Source organism: Microcaecilia unicolor, chromosome 4 (genome assembly GCF_901765095.1).
Source record: "Microcaecilia unicolor chromosome 4, aMicUni1.1, whole genome shotgun sequence".
Classification (NCBI taxonomy): domain Eukaryota; kingdom Metazoa; phylum Chordata; class Amphibia; order Gymnophiona; family Siphonopidae; genus Microcaecilia; species Microcaecilia unicolor.
Window position 1 is genome coordinate 364,392,056 of NC_044034.1, and position 18,361 is coordinate 364,410,416.

Sequence of the window (18,361 nt, forward strand, 5' to 3'; positions counted from 1 at the left end):
TGCAAAAGTAGCATGAGGTTGGAAGAAAATAAACATCTTACATGAAACTTTTTTGGCAGTCATTTGAGACAGTAATTTGAGGTGAGCTACATTCAGGTGCAGTAGGTTATTTTCTTGTCCCTGGAAGGCTTACAATCTAAGTCTGTATCTGAGCAATGAAGGATATAATTTATTGTTATAATGTATCAACTTTATGTTACGCTATGAGTGTTTATGTATACAAGCTTATCAGATAAGTCTATATTGAGATACAAAGATTTAAAAAATCTGAAAAAAAGAACATAAAAAATATTTGATATGATACAAATATGACTTTCAATGTTCAATTAAAGGTGAATTTTTTTTTTTTTTTTTTTGGGGGGGGGGGGGGGGGTAGCAAGTGCTTTCTGTGAATTGTTGATCAAATATTTCAGAAGCAAAATTACTTACCTATAACAAGAGTTCTCTGTAGACAGCAGGATAAGTCAGTCACATACTGGTGACACACAGACCCCTGAGGAACCCCAGTATCTACCCTTCTCCATTGAGAATACTGACCATTTAACCCTACTCTCTGCTTTCTATCCTTTAACCATTGTATATTTGGGGTTTCAGATCCACAAGATCAAAGGCAAGTAAAGAAACATCACCGTAAACTGCAGTAAACCCATTGGTAAAATTACAGATGGGTGGAGATAACACCATATTTCTCATGAAACTGGGTGCACAGAACAAGCAGCACTCCATGGTCTGTTTAATTGAGCTGGAAGCTGTAAAGGAACAGCCGTTTTAAGGACAGGGTTTATGAGCTGGGAAGGAAGTAAGAGTAAGCCTGTTGTGTGAACTGCTATGAAAGTTAAGGACAGGTTACAGAGAGGGGAGTGTTCCCTAGTGGACCAGCAACCTCAAGTGTACTGGTGACCCATAAGCATAGGCGCTCTGTATAAGAGGCTAAGTCTCCTAACCGCTACCTTCCCTCCCTGCGGCTATTTTCCAGAGTCCACATGGCTACCTTCCCCTCCCCTGCTGCTGTCTTCTGAAGTCTGCTACAAGAGCTTTGATTCAAGGCCTGACTTTGGTTCAGGATCTACAATGAGAGAAAACCTTACAGGCCCATGACTCTAACCTGAACTTCAGTGTGACTGCAGAACTCATGATCTGTTGTGACATTCTCAAGCAGCAGAATGAGGAATAGGAATGGGCGTAAGTGGAAAAACAGAGTAACATCGTTTAGCAACATGGTGGTCACAGATGTTTTAGTGAAAAACTGAACAAGATAACTCTTCAGGAAGATGACTTAGTCTTCCAGGAAGAGCTAGTCTATTATTAGCTTTTCCAGTAAATACTAACCAACTCATTACCATAACCAATCAGTGTTAACCATTATATTAGCATATATCCAATAAATGGGATTGTCAGATTACCTATGTATGACCTGTTATGTTAATGAATGTATATAAGTGATTGTACTTCTTACTTCAATGGAGAGACAGTCACAGCCAGTACCTTTGTGCAAGCAGGGCTGCTCTCCCATGAGAAACCAATCAATTGGAATAAATCCTATTGCTTTCTCATAAGTAGCCTTGAGTCTTTTATATCTGCAAATTGGCTTTAGCTGGTAATTTGGGGTGAGGGTGAAAAAGACCCTAAATAAAACATTAGAGACTCAGACCCAGAGAACAGTTATGTGTAGCTGTGGTACTGTAGTTCCATAAGCAATTGATTGTACATATACTTGGAGAATAATAAATAAAAGTATTTGATTGCCTATATATAATTTGGAGTCTCAGATATAGCAGTACTTTTGTATAGCAATGTTCTGTACTCCCAGTGAGATATCACTGATCTGCTAATTGTACAAATACTTGATAAGAAATAAGGTATCTAATTAAACTCCTAACTGATGCAGCCTTGGGTGATTTATTTCTTCCTAGGTATTGGTGGGTGAACCACCATATTGGGAGGGACAAATGCACCTAAAAATACAAAAAACAGAACCGCAAGCTTTCCTTCCCATCCTTTCACTCTCAGGTTCTCACTGCTACCTCCCTGATTCGGCAGCAAACAAAATGCAACCACACAAAGGCCATAATGCTGAGTGTGCTACTGCTGGCTCTGCCTGTCTACCTGCTCCCCCCATCCATGATGTAACTTTTTATTTATTTATTTGTTACATTTATACCCCACATTTTCCCACCTATTTGTAGGCTCAATGTGGCTTACACAGTACCGGAGAGGCGTTACAGACTCTGGTGTAAACAAATAAAAAGTGATGTTGTGATAAGATAAAGTTCATATGGCACAGCTATACTAGGGAATCGTACAACGGAAGAGTTCTGTTATGTCCATTACGTTCTTTAGTTTTGTTGTGTTGCAGAGATCTGGCATTTATGTTGGATCGGTAGGGTATGCCTTTTTAAACAGGTTAGTTTTTAGTCTTTTCCGGAATTTTAGGTGGTCGTTCATAGTTTTCAAGGCTTTTGGTAATGTGTTCCACAGTTGTGTGCTTCCTGTGATCCCCAAACTTCCTGTTTGAGGATCACTCGTGCCCTGAAGACCCACTAGACCAGTAGGAGGTTTTAGATCTGGGGAGGGCCTTTGGGTGGTGGGAGGGAGGGAAGGAGAGGGGGGGGGGGGGTGCTGAGCGATTGCAGAAGGGGAGGAGAGGCAGGGGCCGCAAAAAATGATTGTCAGAGTAGCAGGGCCGCCAAGAGTGATTGCGGGGGGAGGGGGCCACCGAGAGTGACTGTGGAGGGGGAGAGGCAGGGACCGCCGAGAGTGACTGTGGAGGGGGAGAGGCAGGGACCGCCAAGACTGACTATGGAGGGGGGCAGGAGGGGAGAGGTGGGGGCCACAGAGTGATTGCGGAGGGAGGGGGGTTTCGTTTTTAACTGAAACCCAATTGCAAATTTCGGTTTCAGTTGACCTCTAGTTAAAATATCTGCATATATTTTCAGAATGCTGAAAATATTGTTCTGTTCATGTGTTGCGTTACTCTGATGCATTACTTCAATTTTTTTGGTACATAATTCCCTGGAGTGTGTTCTGTGCGTACAAATCTTCAATGACTAAAGTCTCCAATGACCTGTTCCTGGCCAGATCCAAAGGTCTCTATTCTATCCTCACCTTCTCGACCTATATGCTGCTTTTGACACTGTTGATCACAGCCTACTCCTTGATACGCTGTCCTCACTTGGATTTCAGGGCTTTCCTGATTTTCTTCTTCTCCCAGCGCACTTTTAGTGTCTACTCTGGTGGATCCTCCTCTACTTCTATCCCACTGTCAGTTGGTGTACCTCAGGGATCTGTCCTGGGACCTCTTCTTTTCTCCATCTATACTTCTTTTCCTTTGGTACTCTGATCTCATCCCATGGTTTTCAGTATCATCACTTACTCCAGAATGGCGATTGCCATAACGGAACTTTGTAAGTTAATTTGATATTGTAATCCATGTATTTCATGTATCACCAATTGTTTCTTTCACTCTGGAATGGCGAAAGCCATAACAGAATATTGTAAGCCACATTGAGCCTGCAAATAGGTGGGAAAATGTGGGATACAAATACAACAAATAAATAAATAATAAAATAAATAAATCTTTACGCTGATGATTCCCAGATCTACCTCTCCACACCACAAATCTCAGCAGGAATCCAGGTCAAAGTATCAGCCTGCCTGTCTGACATTGCTGCCTGGATGTCTCACTGCTATCTGAAACTAAACATGACCAAGACTGAGCTTCTTATCTTTCCCCCTAAACCAACCTCTCCTCTTCCCCCATTCTCTGTTTCTGTGGATAACACTCTCATCCTTCCTGTCTCATCAGCTCGTAACCATGGGGTCATCTTCGACTCCTCCCTTTCCTTCTCTGCACATATTCAGCAGACTGCTAAAACCTGCCATTTCTTTCTCTACAATATCACCAAAATTCGCCCTTTCCTTTCTGAGCACACTACCAGAACCCTCTCATCCACACTCTTATCACCTCTCGCTTAGACTATTGCAACTTGCTTCTCACAGGTCTCCCACTTAGCCATCTCTCTCCTCTTCAATCTGTTCAAAATTCTGCTGCACGATTAATATTCCACCAGTGTCGCTATGCTCATATTAGCCCTCTCAAGTCACTTCACTGGCTCCCTATTCGTTTCCGCATACAGTTCAAACTCCTCTTATTGACTTATAAGTGCATTCACTCTGCAGCTCTTCAGTACCTCTCCACTCTCCCTACACTCCTCCTCGGGAACTCTGTTCACTGGGTAAATCTGTCTTATCTGCACCCTTCTCCTCCACCGCTAACTCCAGACTCCGTTCCTTTTATCTTGCTGCACCATATGCCTGGAATAGACTTCCTGAGCTGGTACGTCAAGCTCCATCTCTGTCCTTCTTCAAATCTAAGCTAAAAGCCCACCTTTTTGATGCAGCTTTTAACTCCTAACCCTTATTCACTTGTTAAGAACCCTTATTTTATCATCCTCACTTTTAATATTCCCGTAACTCTTGTTTGTCCTGTTTGTCTGTTCTAATTAGATTGTAAGCTCTATCGAGCAGGGAAAGTCTTTTCATGTTCAAGTGTACAGCGCTGCGTACATCTAGTAGCGCTACAGAAATGATAAGTAGTAGTAGTAAGTAACAGAGATACTAGGTGGGGGAGTCAGCTTCACTTTCCCTTTACTGCTGACACAAGTGTCACTATCACAAGCATTTTAAATTGGCTCACCATACCCTACCCTAGACCCATCCCAGCCCTGCCTCCTTTTAGCCTCCCCAAACATCTGAATCACTAACTACTGATGCTCAAATGAATTTCTTAACTTGCAAGTAGGTTGAGTGAGGTGAAGAAAAGTACTTAAAACTGTGGGTGCCTCATGGTTGAGAAGAGATGTGACTTCAGTCTTTTGTATCAGAGTCTACCTTCTGTCATATGACAGGAATGCTGACCCTGTCCCCACAGAGAGAAATAAGTGCTATGATAAAGCACCAATCTAGCGGGAGGAACTGAAGACAACCTTAAGAGATTCTCAGTGAGTTTTAAGAAGGTGGAAACAGTCATGTACAAGATGGAGACAGTTTGTTATTTAGCAGAATGAGGAGACTTGGAATCTTTGTTTTCATACTGCAGTTAGAACAGTCAACCTGATGCTTATGTACAAAGATAAAATGCTGACCATATGATGACAGGAATAGGGATATGGAAGAACTGGTATGTGGTTGCCAGTTCAGTGGAATGTGAAGTGGTTAGTATAATCCTTTGGAACTTTAAAGAAGATTAGGTAGAGCCTGGAGAGCTCTGGTATAGGAAGGGGACCTGAAATGGGATAGGCATTGTGAGGTTAGTAAGTAAGTAACTGGAGGGGGCCTCTCTGTCATTCACTGAAAAAACCCCTCTGTACTTTCACCAAGGACAGGAGGGTCCAGATTTTCTTCCGTATGAGAGATGAATGAAAGGTGCTTGGAGAAGGGCTCTGGACAATTGGGAGAGTTCACTGATCCCATGTAAGGGTACCCATAATCCGTATACGTTTCTATCATACCCCACACTCCCACATGTCAGGGACAATTGAGATGTTGAGATGTGAACGGTGGTGGGGTGGGGGGAGACTTGGTCTTTATGGTGTTTAAGATGTTACCATGATAGCCTGACATGTGATTATTCTTGTTGTCTCCTGAGCAGAGGTGTGTACGGGGATGGGTGCAACAGGAAATCCATAGGGATGGGGACAAATAAAGTCATTACTACTGCAGGGATGGGAGGGGATGGATTGGAAAGGAATGGAGGTGGGAGGGGATGGGGACCCAGATTATGTCCCTGGGTACACCTTGTCTCGGAAACTTGACACCAACACCTCAGCTTAAAAGTTGAAAGAGGAGCTCGCTCTGATGAAAACTAATGCATGTGTTCACTAATTGTGGCAACGAGGGAGACCACTGATAAACTGGTGAGAACACTCACTGATTTGTTTCAAGAGTTTTGACAGCGTATAATCTCCATCGAGCTAGTCTCATCTTTATGACTGATAATGCAGCTAATATGAAAGCAGCTTTTCGAGATGAGGTCTGGACTGCAGTCATCAAAAACCTAAGTTGATTTCAGCAATATTGCTTACAAAATTGTTAAAACGAAAGGTGAAACAGTGCCCTAAATAGACTGCAAAGCTCTAGTTGAGGTGCAGCCAATTGCTGGACCATCAAAAAAACATCCAAAACAAGAAGACTTGGAGGCAGATTTTTTTGAGACTTATTCAAGAGCCAGGAAATGGCTTCTATGATTGAACTCAGAAAAGGAATTCTGCTTGTCTCTTACTACCTACTGGCAACAGAGGTCCCCTGTGAGGCCTAAACTGACAAGGTGTCAACTCTGTGCTTGAAACTCCTGTCACAGCACATCATCAAAATGTTCTTTTCAGTTTCAGGATGAACAATTGAAAACGTAAAATGGAACAGAACTCTGGCTCTGTAGATGGTTTATTATTTTTACATAGTTTGAAATGATTGTTTTCTCGCAGTCCTTGTTAATAAATAATATGTTTTTCTTGTATATTTAACAAAGTTATGTCTATTATTCTGTGTTAAACTTCAACAAGTTATATGTATCACGACAATGATATAGGCTATAGCTTTTGGGGTTGCTGTTTTGAGGAAGTCAGTTTTACAAGGGTCTAGTGCAGAGTTTCCTTTCACGAGTCTAAAAATGGTTGTCGTGAGTTGCGCAGTAGTGGGTTCTGTGAAGGTGGACCAGAAGCAATCTGCTGGGATGTCATCTGTCAGAAGGACCATCGTTATTAATTTTTCTGGTTTGGATTAAAAGAAGTTGGATAGATCCTCGATGCTTAAGTTTATTTCTACGTGTGATTGCATTGGTTTTGTGAGAGATTTGACTAGTTGAAATAGGGTGCAGAAGATGTTTTTGCTCTTGGTGATTTTCTGTGTGTAGTATTTTTGCTTCTCTTGTTGTATCCTCTCTTTGTATTGGCCGATGAGGGTTCTCCATGTGGCTTTATCTTGTGGGTTTGTGTATGTAGACAGGTTCGTTCCAGATGTATGCATGACTTTACACGTTATAATATTTCTTGGTTGTACCAAGGGTTGATAGTTGATCTTCGAACTTTTCTCAGCTTTTGTGGTGCTATGTCATCTACATAAGTACATATGTAATGCCACACTGGGAAAAGACCAAAGGACCATCGAGCCCAGCATCCTGTCCACGACAGCGGCCAATCCAGGCCAAGGGCACCCGGTGACCAATCCAGGCCAAGGACACCTGGCGAATCTAGAATGTTAGTTACTGTTTGGTTCCAGGTGGATATCATTTGAGGGGGGGGGGGGTTAGATTTTTTGAGAGATCAAGTTGTTTTTCTGTTTCGTTTCATCTATCTTGCTTCTGGAGAGGAAATTTTCTCTTTGGTTATTTCTTGTCTTGTCTTATAGGAATGGAGAATTTTTGGAAGTAGTGGTTGGACCAGATGAGAGGTGATTTTAGTCCAAACAGATTTTATTTGTTCCTACAGTTGTGTTGGAGTGAAAATAGCATTGATCAAGTGTCCTCCTATGTGGGATTGGACCATGCTGACTACCTTGAGGTCTCGTAGGAAGGTGAAGAGTGCTTGGATCTCATCATTCTCAGTGTCTTCCAGATGTATGTTGAAGACTCCTAAGATGATGGTCAAAGATAGGGAAGATCCTCTATGACCACTTGCCAGTGACCCAGGGGTCTGTATAGCACTATTAGGCCTTAGGTGTGGATGTGTGTGTGGGATGGGGGTAGTACTTCCAAGAAGATTTCTTCTAGGCCTTTACCCATTAGACTATCTATTAGTTCGAGTTTAATGGAGGAGCAGTGTATTACAGAGATTCCTCTTCCATGTTTTTTTGCTTCTGTGTATCGAGTGAATGTAGCTGTCATTGGATCGTTACGTCTTCTGATGCTAGACATGTTTCAACTATGCAGATTATGTTGTAGGTTTTTCTTCGATGAGGTTGCTGATGGTTTTGATTTTGTTTTTGGTGGATCTAGCATTGAAGTATCCTAATTCAAGAATCACTTGATCAGTTTGAGCTATGGTCGGTTGTTTCTTGTTAGTTGTTTGGATTGGTTTGATGAACCTATAGGTCTTGGGTGTATTGTGTCTTGACTTTGGATATTTTTGTTAAGATCATTGGGTGTGGGGTGGTTACCACGTTGCAGTAAATTAGTCTGTGGTGGTTAGTGGTTGTGTTACAGTTTGGTGTGTGTGTTGCTTTGTGTGTAGCTGCAGACCTGAAGTGTCTCAGAATCGGTATATTTCGTAAAAGGTTCATTTTGGTGTATGTTCAGGTTCGGGTGGATGACTTAGTAAGTTAGGTTTGCATGGTTAGATGTCAGCTTTTTTCTGGTTTCTGAAAACGTTGTTGGTTTTGTGACCTAACCTATCTTAGTAACCTATCTAAGTGAAAAACTACACTGGTTCCCAATCAAAGAACGCATTGCTTTCAAAATCTGCACTCTGGTCCACAAAATTATCTACGGTGAAGCCCTGGTATACATGACAGACTTGATTGACCTACCAACTAGAAACACATCCGAATCAACACGAACGTACCTAAATCTGCACTACCCAAGCTGCAAAAAACTCAAATACAAATCAACTTACGCATCCAGTTTTTCCTACATTAGCACACAACTGTGGAACGCATTACCAAAAGCCTTGAAAACTACGTACGATCACCTAAACTTCCGGAAAACACTAAAAACTAACCTGTTTAAAAAGGCATAACCTGCCGAAACATAAATGCCTGATATCTGCAACATAACAAAACTAAAGTACGTAATGAACATAACACAACTCTTCCATTATACGATGCCCTAATGTGGCTGTGCCACATGAACTTTATCTTACCACAACATCACTTTGTATTTGTTCACACCGGAGACTGCAAAAGCCTCTCCGGTACTATGTAAGCCACATTGAGCCTACAAATAGGTGGGAAAATGTGGGATACAAATGGAATAAATAAATAAATAAAATAAATAAGTTAGTTTAGAGTGGTTAGATGTTGGTGTTTTTTCTGGTGTCTGCAGATGCAGTGGGGTTTTCAGCTGCTAGGGTGGGGTCTCTTTCTCTGAAGTTAGTCTCTGTTCACAAAGTGTGGTCTTAGTCTCTCGACTCAAGGGGGGGTCCTCGCTGTGGGTAGGATGATGGTCTTCCGTCCTCCAAATTCAGTGGTGACTGAGTTTGGGCTTAGTAGAGCTCTACACTGGGGTCGTGAGGGTTTGGTGTGGGGAAGTGCCGTACTCGCCGCTCTTCGTATGTGTGGATACCTGGAGGTCTGAACAGTTTCTCCCCTTGGCTTTGAGGCTGCTGATGCCGTTACAATTTACTGTATGCCTAAGGTTGTTGTTTAGGAATTTGGGCCGCAGACGCGGTTAGGAATTTAGAGAGCTATTGGAGATAGTCACGAGGGACTGCTGAGCACCTGTACTCATGATCATTGTAGGTGGGAGCTGTCCTTCTCCTATCAGGTCCAGGCCACTGGTGCTGTCCTGGCCGCATCGCGATGGATGGGGCTCTGGTTCCTTTGGTTATTGCTCGATCTGGTGCCTCAAAACTTGGTTGGGTGGTTCTTCAGTCCTCTCTTTAACTGGTGGCCTCATTTATAGACTATTGTTATTGGCTGAGTGCCATGATTAGGTAGGGCCCTAGGAGCTTGTTTTGCTGTTCATGTCTCGTTCTGTTCAATCCTCTGGAGTGGGTTTTGCATCCTGTGGACTGGCGGGGTCCTGCTGCGTCATTGTCAGATTTCACCACACTGGGAGCCTCTCTTACTGTGGGTTCACCTGTCAGGTACCAGGGTGCCAGATTCTGACCTAGTGCCATGGTGTATGGCGGGAGTTCTCCTCACTGCGGGGAACCCAGCTTTCTCTCTCACATCTGATGGATTTCACTATGCTGAGGAGCCTCTCTTACCACAGATTCACTCATCAGGTACCTGGGTGCCGGATTCCAACTAGTTCCATGGTGTGTAAGGGAGTTCTCCTCGTTATGGGTGGGCTGGTTCTCTCTCATCTGATATCTGGGGGTCAACTTTTTCCAAGTTCCTCTGTCTGACTTACCTCAGTACAGCTCGATGAAAGTGAGTCATCTCAGCTTCCCAGCATGCAGGTGGGAATTCGTCTAAGTTCCTTGGTCTTTTCTCCCAGGGACCCTCAGGCAATGCTACTGCACTGATCCTCAGTTGATGCTACTGCTCTGAGCCTATGGCCTAACCTGGGTTTGAAGACAGCCCAAGATAGGCCCAACCTGGATTCATGTGCAGTCTGAAGCTGTCGGTTCCTCCGTTTGCTGTTCAGACAGGTTTCTTCTGGTTCAGGTTAGCAATAAGTCTGCTTTTCCACACTTCAGACCTGCAGTTCTGTGCTCCCCTTTGTGGCTGGGCTTGGTTGAACCAGCTTTGGTCTCAGGAGCTCGCTGTAGCACTGCCTCTATGAAGATGTACTGGAATTAGGGTCTACCGATGCAAATCTAAGTCTGTATTTTAATCAGCCCCTCAAACAGGCAGGGGGCTTGGAAAGTCAGCCACAGGCTAGCTGACAATGCTATAAATTCTATATTGTGTGGTAAAAACACCATGAATTACAGGGGCTTGAAAGCACAAGCAGCAGGATCATTCAACATGCTGTTTATTCATAGAAATTATGTTTTATCAGACACGATGGGAGGGGAAACAGGCTCTTCACCCAGCATACTTCCTCAGTAATTCCCTAAGTGGAGAGAAATGGCCCCAAAGGGGCTGGATGTCAGAAATCCCATGGGACATTTTGGGTGGAGACTGGCCCAGGGAAGCTCACTTTCAGAGGCAGATGATCTCTCTATTGCATATGTGAATGCGTTGCGTGCTCCTTCCTTGAAGCCTGAGGCAGTACTGGAGTTTGATTTCAAAATAATTTTAAAATGCACAGTTAGTGTGGCATAAGTTTATATTGTATTGTGCCAAAACTGTCATTTGACTGCTTTTTTGTGAACTGTTTAGAGTGACAGGTAGAAACAGTATATAAACCTGCATATTGTATTGTACTGTACTGAATACAATACCACCTCTTGAGGTGGTTTCAGCCATTGTGGAAGGGGTTTTGGAAGTATTGTAGGGAAAAACAAAATATAAAAGATGACTTAACTAAAGACTAAAGAAGAGAAGATTAGGAGAAGAGGAGGATCTGTCCATCTAGCTGGGCAGATAAAATAGATTGAGACAGAAATGGGTGGGGGCTGTGGTGGTGAGGGGTGGCTAAACACATGCTCAGACAAGCCTTCTATGTTTTTTTGAGCCCTAGGAAAGCTAATATGTCCATGGCACTATTGGATGATGGCATCAGTGTATGGTTGGCTCATCTTGCTTATCCATGGAGAAAGTATCATTTACCAGAACCCTAACAGTACAATTGCATATTGTATATCTTCTGGTTATTCTACAAATATAAAATATATTAGTTTAATGCACTGTACGAATCTCTCTATATAAAAGGCAACACCAACGTTCTATGAAGCCTCCAGCCGGAAGTGTGAAGGGGGCGAGATATCCGGTTTCCCTATGAGTGTCTGCCCCGCCCTCTCTGTAACACAGTCAGTGAAGAAAAACAGCAGAGCACGAAATCAAATCGCTGGCTCTGTAACAGTGAAGGACTCAGAGGGGGGAGGGGAGAGAGGCCAGAGGGCAGGGACACACACACTCCCACATGCACACAGAAGAAAACATTGCTAGCCCCCGTTTCATTTGCATCAGAAACTGGGCTTTTTTACTATCTCTCTATATAAAAGGCAACACCAACGTTCTATGAAGCCTCCAGCCGGAAGTGTGAAGGGGGCGAGATATCCGGTTTCCCTATGAGTGTCTGCCCCGCCCTCTCTGTAACACAGTCAGTGAAGGAAAACAGCAGAGCACGAAATCAAATCGCTGGCTCTGTAACAGTGAAGGACTCAGAGGGGGGAGGGGAGAGAGGCCAGAGGGCAGGGACACACACACTCCCACATGCACACAGAAGAAAACATTGCTAGCCCCCGTTTCATTTGCATCAGAAACGGGGCTTTTTAGAGCACGAAATCAAATCGCTGGCTCTGTAACACTGAAGGACTCGGAGGGGGGAGGGGAGAGAGGCCAGAGGGCAGGGACACACACACTCCCACATGCACACAGAAGAAAACATTGCTAGCCCCCCCGTTTCATTTGCATCAGAAACGGGGCTTTTTTACTAGTAATATATAATCATCATGTTCGAGTTCAAGTTTATTTCAATTTACTAATCCATTAGCTGGATGTGCCATCTAGGTGGATTACAAACTCTTCAAATATAAGAGAAGGTAATAGTTGTGCACACAGACAAATAATCAGAGAGTGAGGTAACACGGGAGGAAATCCATTTATTTAAGAAAAGGAAAGGGATGGAACACACAGATGAGGTGGCAATATAATTTTAGGAGTCCTTACCTCATAAACGCCTGGGGTAATCGTAGGTGCAGCAATAAAAACAACAAAGGGCGCGAACTCTGATGTCCTCAGGACCTTCAAAGCCTGGAGGATGGATAAACAAGAATGACTATACAAAAGCAACTAATTACACAAGTTTAACAACAGAAGTACACATGAGAACCTGTAACAGAGATTTAAAGTTTCTTTTCTTCTGACACACCAACATTATAGCACTTGCTGTGCATTAAGTACAAAACAGCAGCTAAATGATCCAGTTAAAAGAAATCATATTAGGAAGATTGAATTTGAAATGCTATTAGTAAAATTAGCTAATACCAAGATTAGATAGAAGGGTATGCCATCCATGGCATCATTAGGAGATAAAATGATTCCAAATTAGGTGGACCAGAGAATGAAATTTAATGAAACAAGTCTGGAAAAATAAAATAATCCAAGGTTGATTATATAATTATTTATTTTTATTATTTGTTAACCTAACAGGTTATTCCTTCTTCTTTGGGCTTCCAGCTTGGTTATAAACAGATTCTGCAGAATGGCAAGACAGAAATTTTATGAAAATAAATATGGTGCTATGAGCTTCTAGTCACACCTATTCTGGGATTTTTCCTTATTTTAATATAGTTTCCCATCCAGCCCAGCCATTACAGTAACTGCTGTTGACCAGGTCCAGACATCGCAGCTCCTTCTGGAACCTCAGGAGTCATGCCAGTACCACTGAGCAATAGTTGAGACATCCTCTTCTTAAAGAGTTGTGAAAGGAAAGAATGGAAGGAATGAAAATTTCACTAATACTGACCACTGAAGAACAATTATCTTTTACACCCTCCTCAGACCTTGTGTTAAAGCCCCAGTGCTGAGCTCAGCCTTTTGGTCTCCTGCATTGCAGTGAATACCTAATAGCTTCATTACCATGGATTCAAATGTGCTGTGTACTGGTGTCTACACAAGGCTTTCTGCACAAAACTCGTTTTTGAACTGTGTTAAAACTGCGCTAACTGCTGCACAAAGTCTACTGCACTTTACTGCACTGGCCCGAGTGAATGTGATGGTGCTGAGGATGAAACCAGTGGGAGCATCCAGTTCTGACCTAGCTGGAAGTAAGAAAAAACACTTCAGAGTGTGCTTTTTTTGACTGGGAGAAGGTGTAATTAGGTGACTGCAAAACAGCAATTTCTAGCTGCTCTTCACAGAAAGCGTGGTGAATTCGTGGAACAACCTCCTGGTGGAAGTGGTGAAGAGCTTGGGATAAGTACATAAGAGAAGGGATGAGGGAGAGCTGATGGCATGGATGGACAGACTGGATAAGCTAAATGGTCTTTATCTGCCTACATTTTGCTGTTTCTCTGTTTCGTGGCAACAGTATCACAAGCCTTCATTCACAACTAACTGGAATTCCTGATTCCCCCTTCCCCCACCTATTGTTAGTATTTTTTTTTCCCCTAAAATTATTTTCTAGTGTATTTGCTTTGTCAGTCTACATAATACTTTAGAATAGGAATACAGAAGACACTGTCCCTTGGCACATTCATCACAGTCTTCCCAGAGCTCTGTGGACCTTGTCTATTTTCAAGTCCACACCAATGTTGGACTTCTCATCTGCTGCCAGGACCTGGTAGCAAACCTTTAGCCTTGCACTCATTGTAGGCTTCAGTTTCTGGCAATTCCCGAATGCGCAAATTATTGTGGATCAAGTGATTTTCCATATTCCTCAAGCTTTTCAACCACTTGGCTCTTGGCTTGTCAACTCTTTGATAAGGTTGCTCACTAATGCTACTGCCTCCTCCTACTCACCGCATTTACCTTCCACCTTCTCCACATGCCTCCCAAGAACTGCAACGTCTGCTTTAATTTCCCCCATCACCATTATCTCTATTAGATCTGCTTTCACTAGTGCAGAATCCTGCTTCACACTATCCATGGAAATCCTCTCTTGGAGGCAGCAGATCTCACTTATTGCTTGTCTCCCTTTCTGACCCACATGGTACAGCTGAATTCCCTCCTGCACCTCTGCTTGCTGCCATCTTTGACCTCTCCTGGCCTTCCTCTCTTGTTGTTTGATAATAAGCACATTCGTTTAAATCAACGGTTTTCTACACTACGAACATTTGGTCAGAGAACCATTACCATGACTACTAGAGATGTGTGTCTCTTGGATAATATAGATGATTTAGAGTTTGGTGAATTTTTGGTTTGCAAAACATGTCTTATTGCAAAAAACTGTATTATGATTCAGAGGAATATATCCAGACCAACCAAGAGTTATAATGTGGAGATACCAGATGCATGAACTATTGCTGGACAGAAGGCGGTTAACAATTCCTGAAGATCTGGGCCCCTTCTTAAGGTCTCTCACAAGTTCTGCTGAGGTGCATGGATTGTAATGGCCATTCCGTGTTGTTATATGTTTTATTTTGTAACCATTTGGCTGTATATACCATCTTTCCACCTTATAGACATGCTATGTGTCCTTATACGTCCTTCTACCATCTGAAGCCCTGTCCCTATCTTTCAGTGTTCCGATCCAGCTCTTAAATTCAGCAGTTTCCCCTCCATCCATATCCAGCATTTCTCTTCTCTCTCCTCCATTCATGTACATCTACTTCCCTCCCCTCCATCCAAGTCCAGCATTTCTCCTCTCTCCCTTCCCCTCCATGCGTGTGCATCTCCTTCCTTTGTCTTTCCTTCTCTCCATCCCTGTCCAACATTTCTCCTCTCTCCCTTCCTCTCCATCCGTGTGCATCTCCTTCCTTTGTCTTTCCTTCCCTCCATCCCTGTCCAACATTTCTTCTCTCTTCCCTGCCCTCCACTCCATCCATGTCCAGATTTCTCCTCTCTTCCCTTCATCCGTGTGCCTCTCCTTCCAGTCTTTCCTCCCCTCCATCCATCCATGTCCAGCACCTTCCCTCTTTCTCTCCTACCCTTCCATCCAGTGTCATCCCTCTTTCTCTCTCCATCCTTCCACCCATTACCCTCTCCCAATCCTTCCGTCCATTGTCTCCCTCTATCTCCCCTTCCTTCTAGACAGTTCTCTCTCAACCCTTTTCCATTCAGCATGTCCTCTCTCTCCCCATCCTTCCAGTGTCTTTCCTCTTTCCATCCCTACCCTTCCATCCAGTGTCTTCCCTCTTTCTGCCCCCTCCTTCCAGCATTTTCCCCTCTTTCTCCCTCCTATTATTCAGCATTTCTCCGTCTGACAGCTAGGGTCTCCCTCAGTTTCTCCCCAGCAGCTTCTCTCTCTCTCCTGCCCATGTCCCCTCTTTCTCTCCCCATCTTTCCACTCATCTCTCTCTCTCTGTACCCCTCTTCCATCCAGCATCTTCTCTCTGGCTCTCCCCTGCTCTTTTCCATGTCCCCTCTTTCTCTCCCCATCTCTCTCTGGCTCTCCCCTGCACTTTTAAATGTCCCTGGCTCTCCACTGCTCTTTTCCATGTCCCCTCTTTCTCTGCCCATCTCTCTCTGGCTCTCCCCTGCTCTTTTCCATGTCCCTGGCTCTCCCCTGCTCTTTTCCATGTCCCCTCTTTCTCTGCCCATCTCTCTCTGGCTCTCTTCCATGTCCCTGGCTCTCCCCTGCTCTTTTATACACTCTCTCTCTTCTCCAGTGTCCTTACTTTCCTACCGTTTCCAGTCATGTTCTCTCCCTCCAGGCCTCTTTACAGTAGTGCTGACACAAGAACAAAAAGAAGCACGGGGCCGCAGCAGCCTTCAAGTCATGCACTATCGGCTCTGCCGGTCCTCTGCCCCTGGAACGGGAAATTGACATCAGCGTGGGCAGAGGACGGCACAGCCGACAGCGCATGCCTGAAGGCTGCTGCGGCCCCACGCTTCTTTTTGCTCTAATGATGGCTGTGGAGAGAAGCGGTGGCAGCGCCTTATGCAATGCTTGTTCCTGCCGCTGCTCAACAGAAGCAGCGGTAGCGGCAGAATTCAGCAGGAGTCTTGGCAGGTATGCTTATCGGGACTACATTTGGAGGAGGAGGCAGGCGGGGAAGGTCACAGCTGGGCAAACCTCTTATATGGGGCGCCTATGTGACCCAGAAGCCCAACACTCCATTTAAACTTCTTTCCAGCACTGTAGTGAATACAAAAGGATTCCTGTGATTTCTCATACAAGTCCAAGCCAGAACTGGGGTGCTCTAACAGAGACTATGTGGGATAGCGCTTTGGTTAGTGCAATGAACTCCTCATTATCATACACTGTATAAAGCTTAAGAAACCTTCACAGCATTCAATCCATTTACAAAGCAGAAGATGGCACATATTGCACAAAAAAAACATTGAATCCTGCTAAGTAGAGAATGACACGGGGACAGGGATCCACAGTAACCGCAGGGATGCGGACGGGGACGGGGCAGTGCCCACAGGGGCGGGGCAGGGATGGGGACAGAGCCCACGAGGACGGGCACAAACTTTGTCCCTGTGTCGTTTTCTACTTTGAAGCCTGTTAATGAACTAGACTGTTACTTATGTTTTAGTGATGCAATGATATTTTGATTTTTTGGAAAAACAAGCAAACATGCTGGCCACAACTAGCAAAATTTGCATGGGAGATCCTGTACATCCTGCTACCAGCACATCTTCTAAGAAGACATCTTCTATTGCAGGAAGGACTGTGGAAGACAGGAGAGCTAGACTGAATCCTGAGATTGTTGATGACTTCTTATTCATCCACAGATTAAAAAATCATAACAGTGCTACATAGGGCATATTTCTCCCCTCTAGGTCATAGAGAACAGGTTGTATTTTGTACCCGTGGACAATTTAACAGGGTGGATTAGGATTCCTTGGGGTAGTAGAAATCAGCTATTGTTGGGGTTGGAAGGGTAGAGGGTGGTGGTGAGGAGGGTTATCATCACTGCTCACTGTTATTATTGTTTTCTATTTGTAATTTATATACAATAGTTGCATAGCCCATTGCTCCTTTTTATACTTTAATAAAAAGATTTAAATATAAAATCATAATTGTTTGAGGCTTCTGAAGATGAGGACAGCGCCCATGAGGATGGAGCGGGGACAGAACCCGCGGGGACGGGGTGGGAACGGAGACAGAACCCACGGGACGGGGACCGGGACAAAATCTGTCCCCGTGTCATCCTCTACTGCTAAGGTGTTTAGGCAAATACCTGTGGTTCTACGTCAAGTATTGCAATTAATCCTTGCTCGTGGATCTTGCGTATTGTTTCCAGTTTAGTTCCGTACATTGCATCCTCATGACTGCCATATTCCAGATACTCATTATTGGATATGTCTTGCATCATTTGGTCATGTGATACAAAGTAGTAGTTCTTCCCATTATCTTCATCTTTCTTTGGAGGTCTGGTTGTGTCTGAAGTTTCGGTGAATAAAGAGAACAATGAAAGCCAAGATTGAAATATTTTATCTGGTCAGTATTCAATGTGTTTCTCTTAAAGTTCTCACTGTTTCTGCACTGCTAGAAGTCAGGCAAAGAATGAGGCCACTGGTTATGCACGCAGGTGTGTGCCTGCTGTACCTATTCAGCTTTCTATATTTTCTTAATTCCATCAGCTACTGCAAAGTAAAGGTTTCAAAATTCTACCTTCATTTAGTCTTCTGGATGAAGCTGGTCACTGTTTAATAAAGTTATAAGCAGAAAAAAATAAAATCTGAGCTTAGTAATCCATCTTCACAATGCAGAAGAGGAGTTGAAGAAAAGGGAAATACAAGAGAAAACTGAGTAGGTACCAACTAGAGGAGATACAACAGTCACATAAACAGAACCAAAACTCTTACCAAAACAGAGATGTTCCGGTAATTAACCTTCAGTGTGAATTTATTATGTTATACAAAGGGCCAAGGGGCTCTGTGTGGGAAATGAGATGTCTAGGGTGGGGAGTTTACATTTTACTGGCATTTTACAAAAGGCTCTGCCAAATATGGAGCTTTTGTAAAATATGTGTAAGGATGA

The 18,361-nt window shown here is 43.6% G+C and overlaps 1 protein-coding gene across 4 annotated transcripts in view; it reads right to left on the reverse strand.

Moving 5' to 3' along the window:
- Positions 1–18,361, reverse strand: part of CASK (calcium/calmodulin dependent serine protein kinase) — a 541,831-nt gene that overhangs the window by 11,946 nt on the left and 511,524 nt on the right. For all 4 annotated transcript variants that reach the window (XM_030202350.1, XM_030202349.1, XM_030202348.1 and 1 more), the window contains 2 exons: positions 17,559–17,761; positions 12,436–12,519 (listed from right to left, as the gene is read on the reverse strand). In XM_030202350.1, the coding sequence (XP_030058210.1) occupies positions 12,436–12,519; positions 17,559–17,761 (287 nt within the window). The remainder of the gene's footprint in view (positions 1–12,435; positions 12,520–17,558; positions 17,762–18,361) is intronic.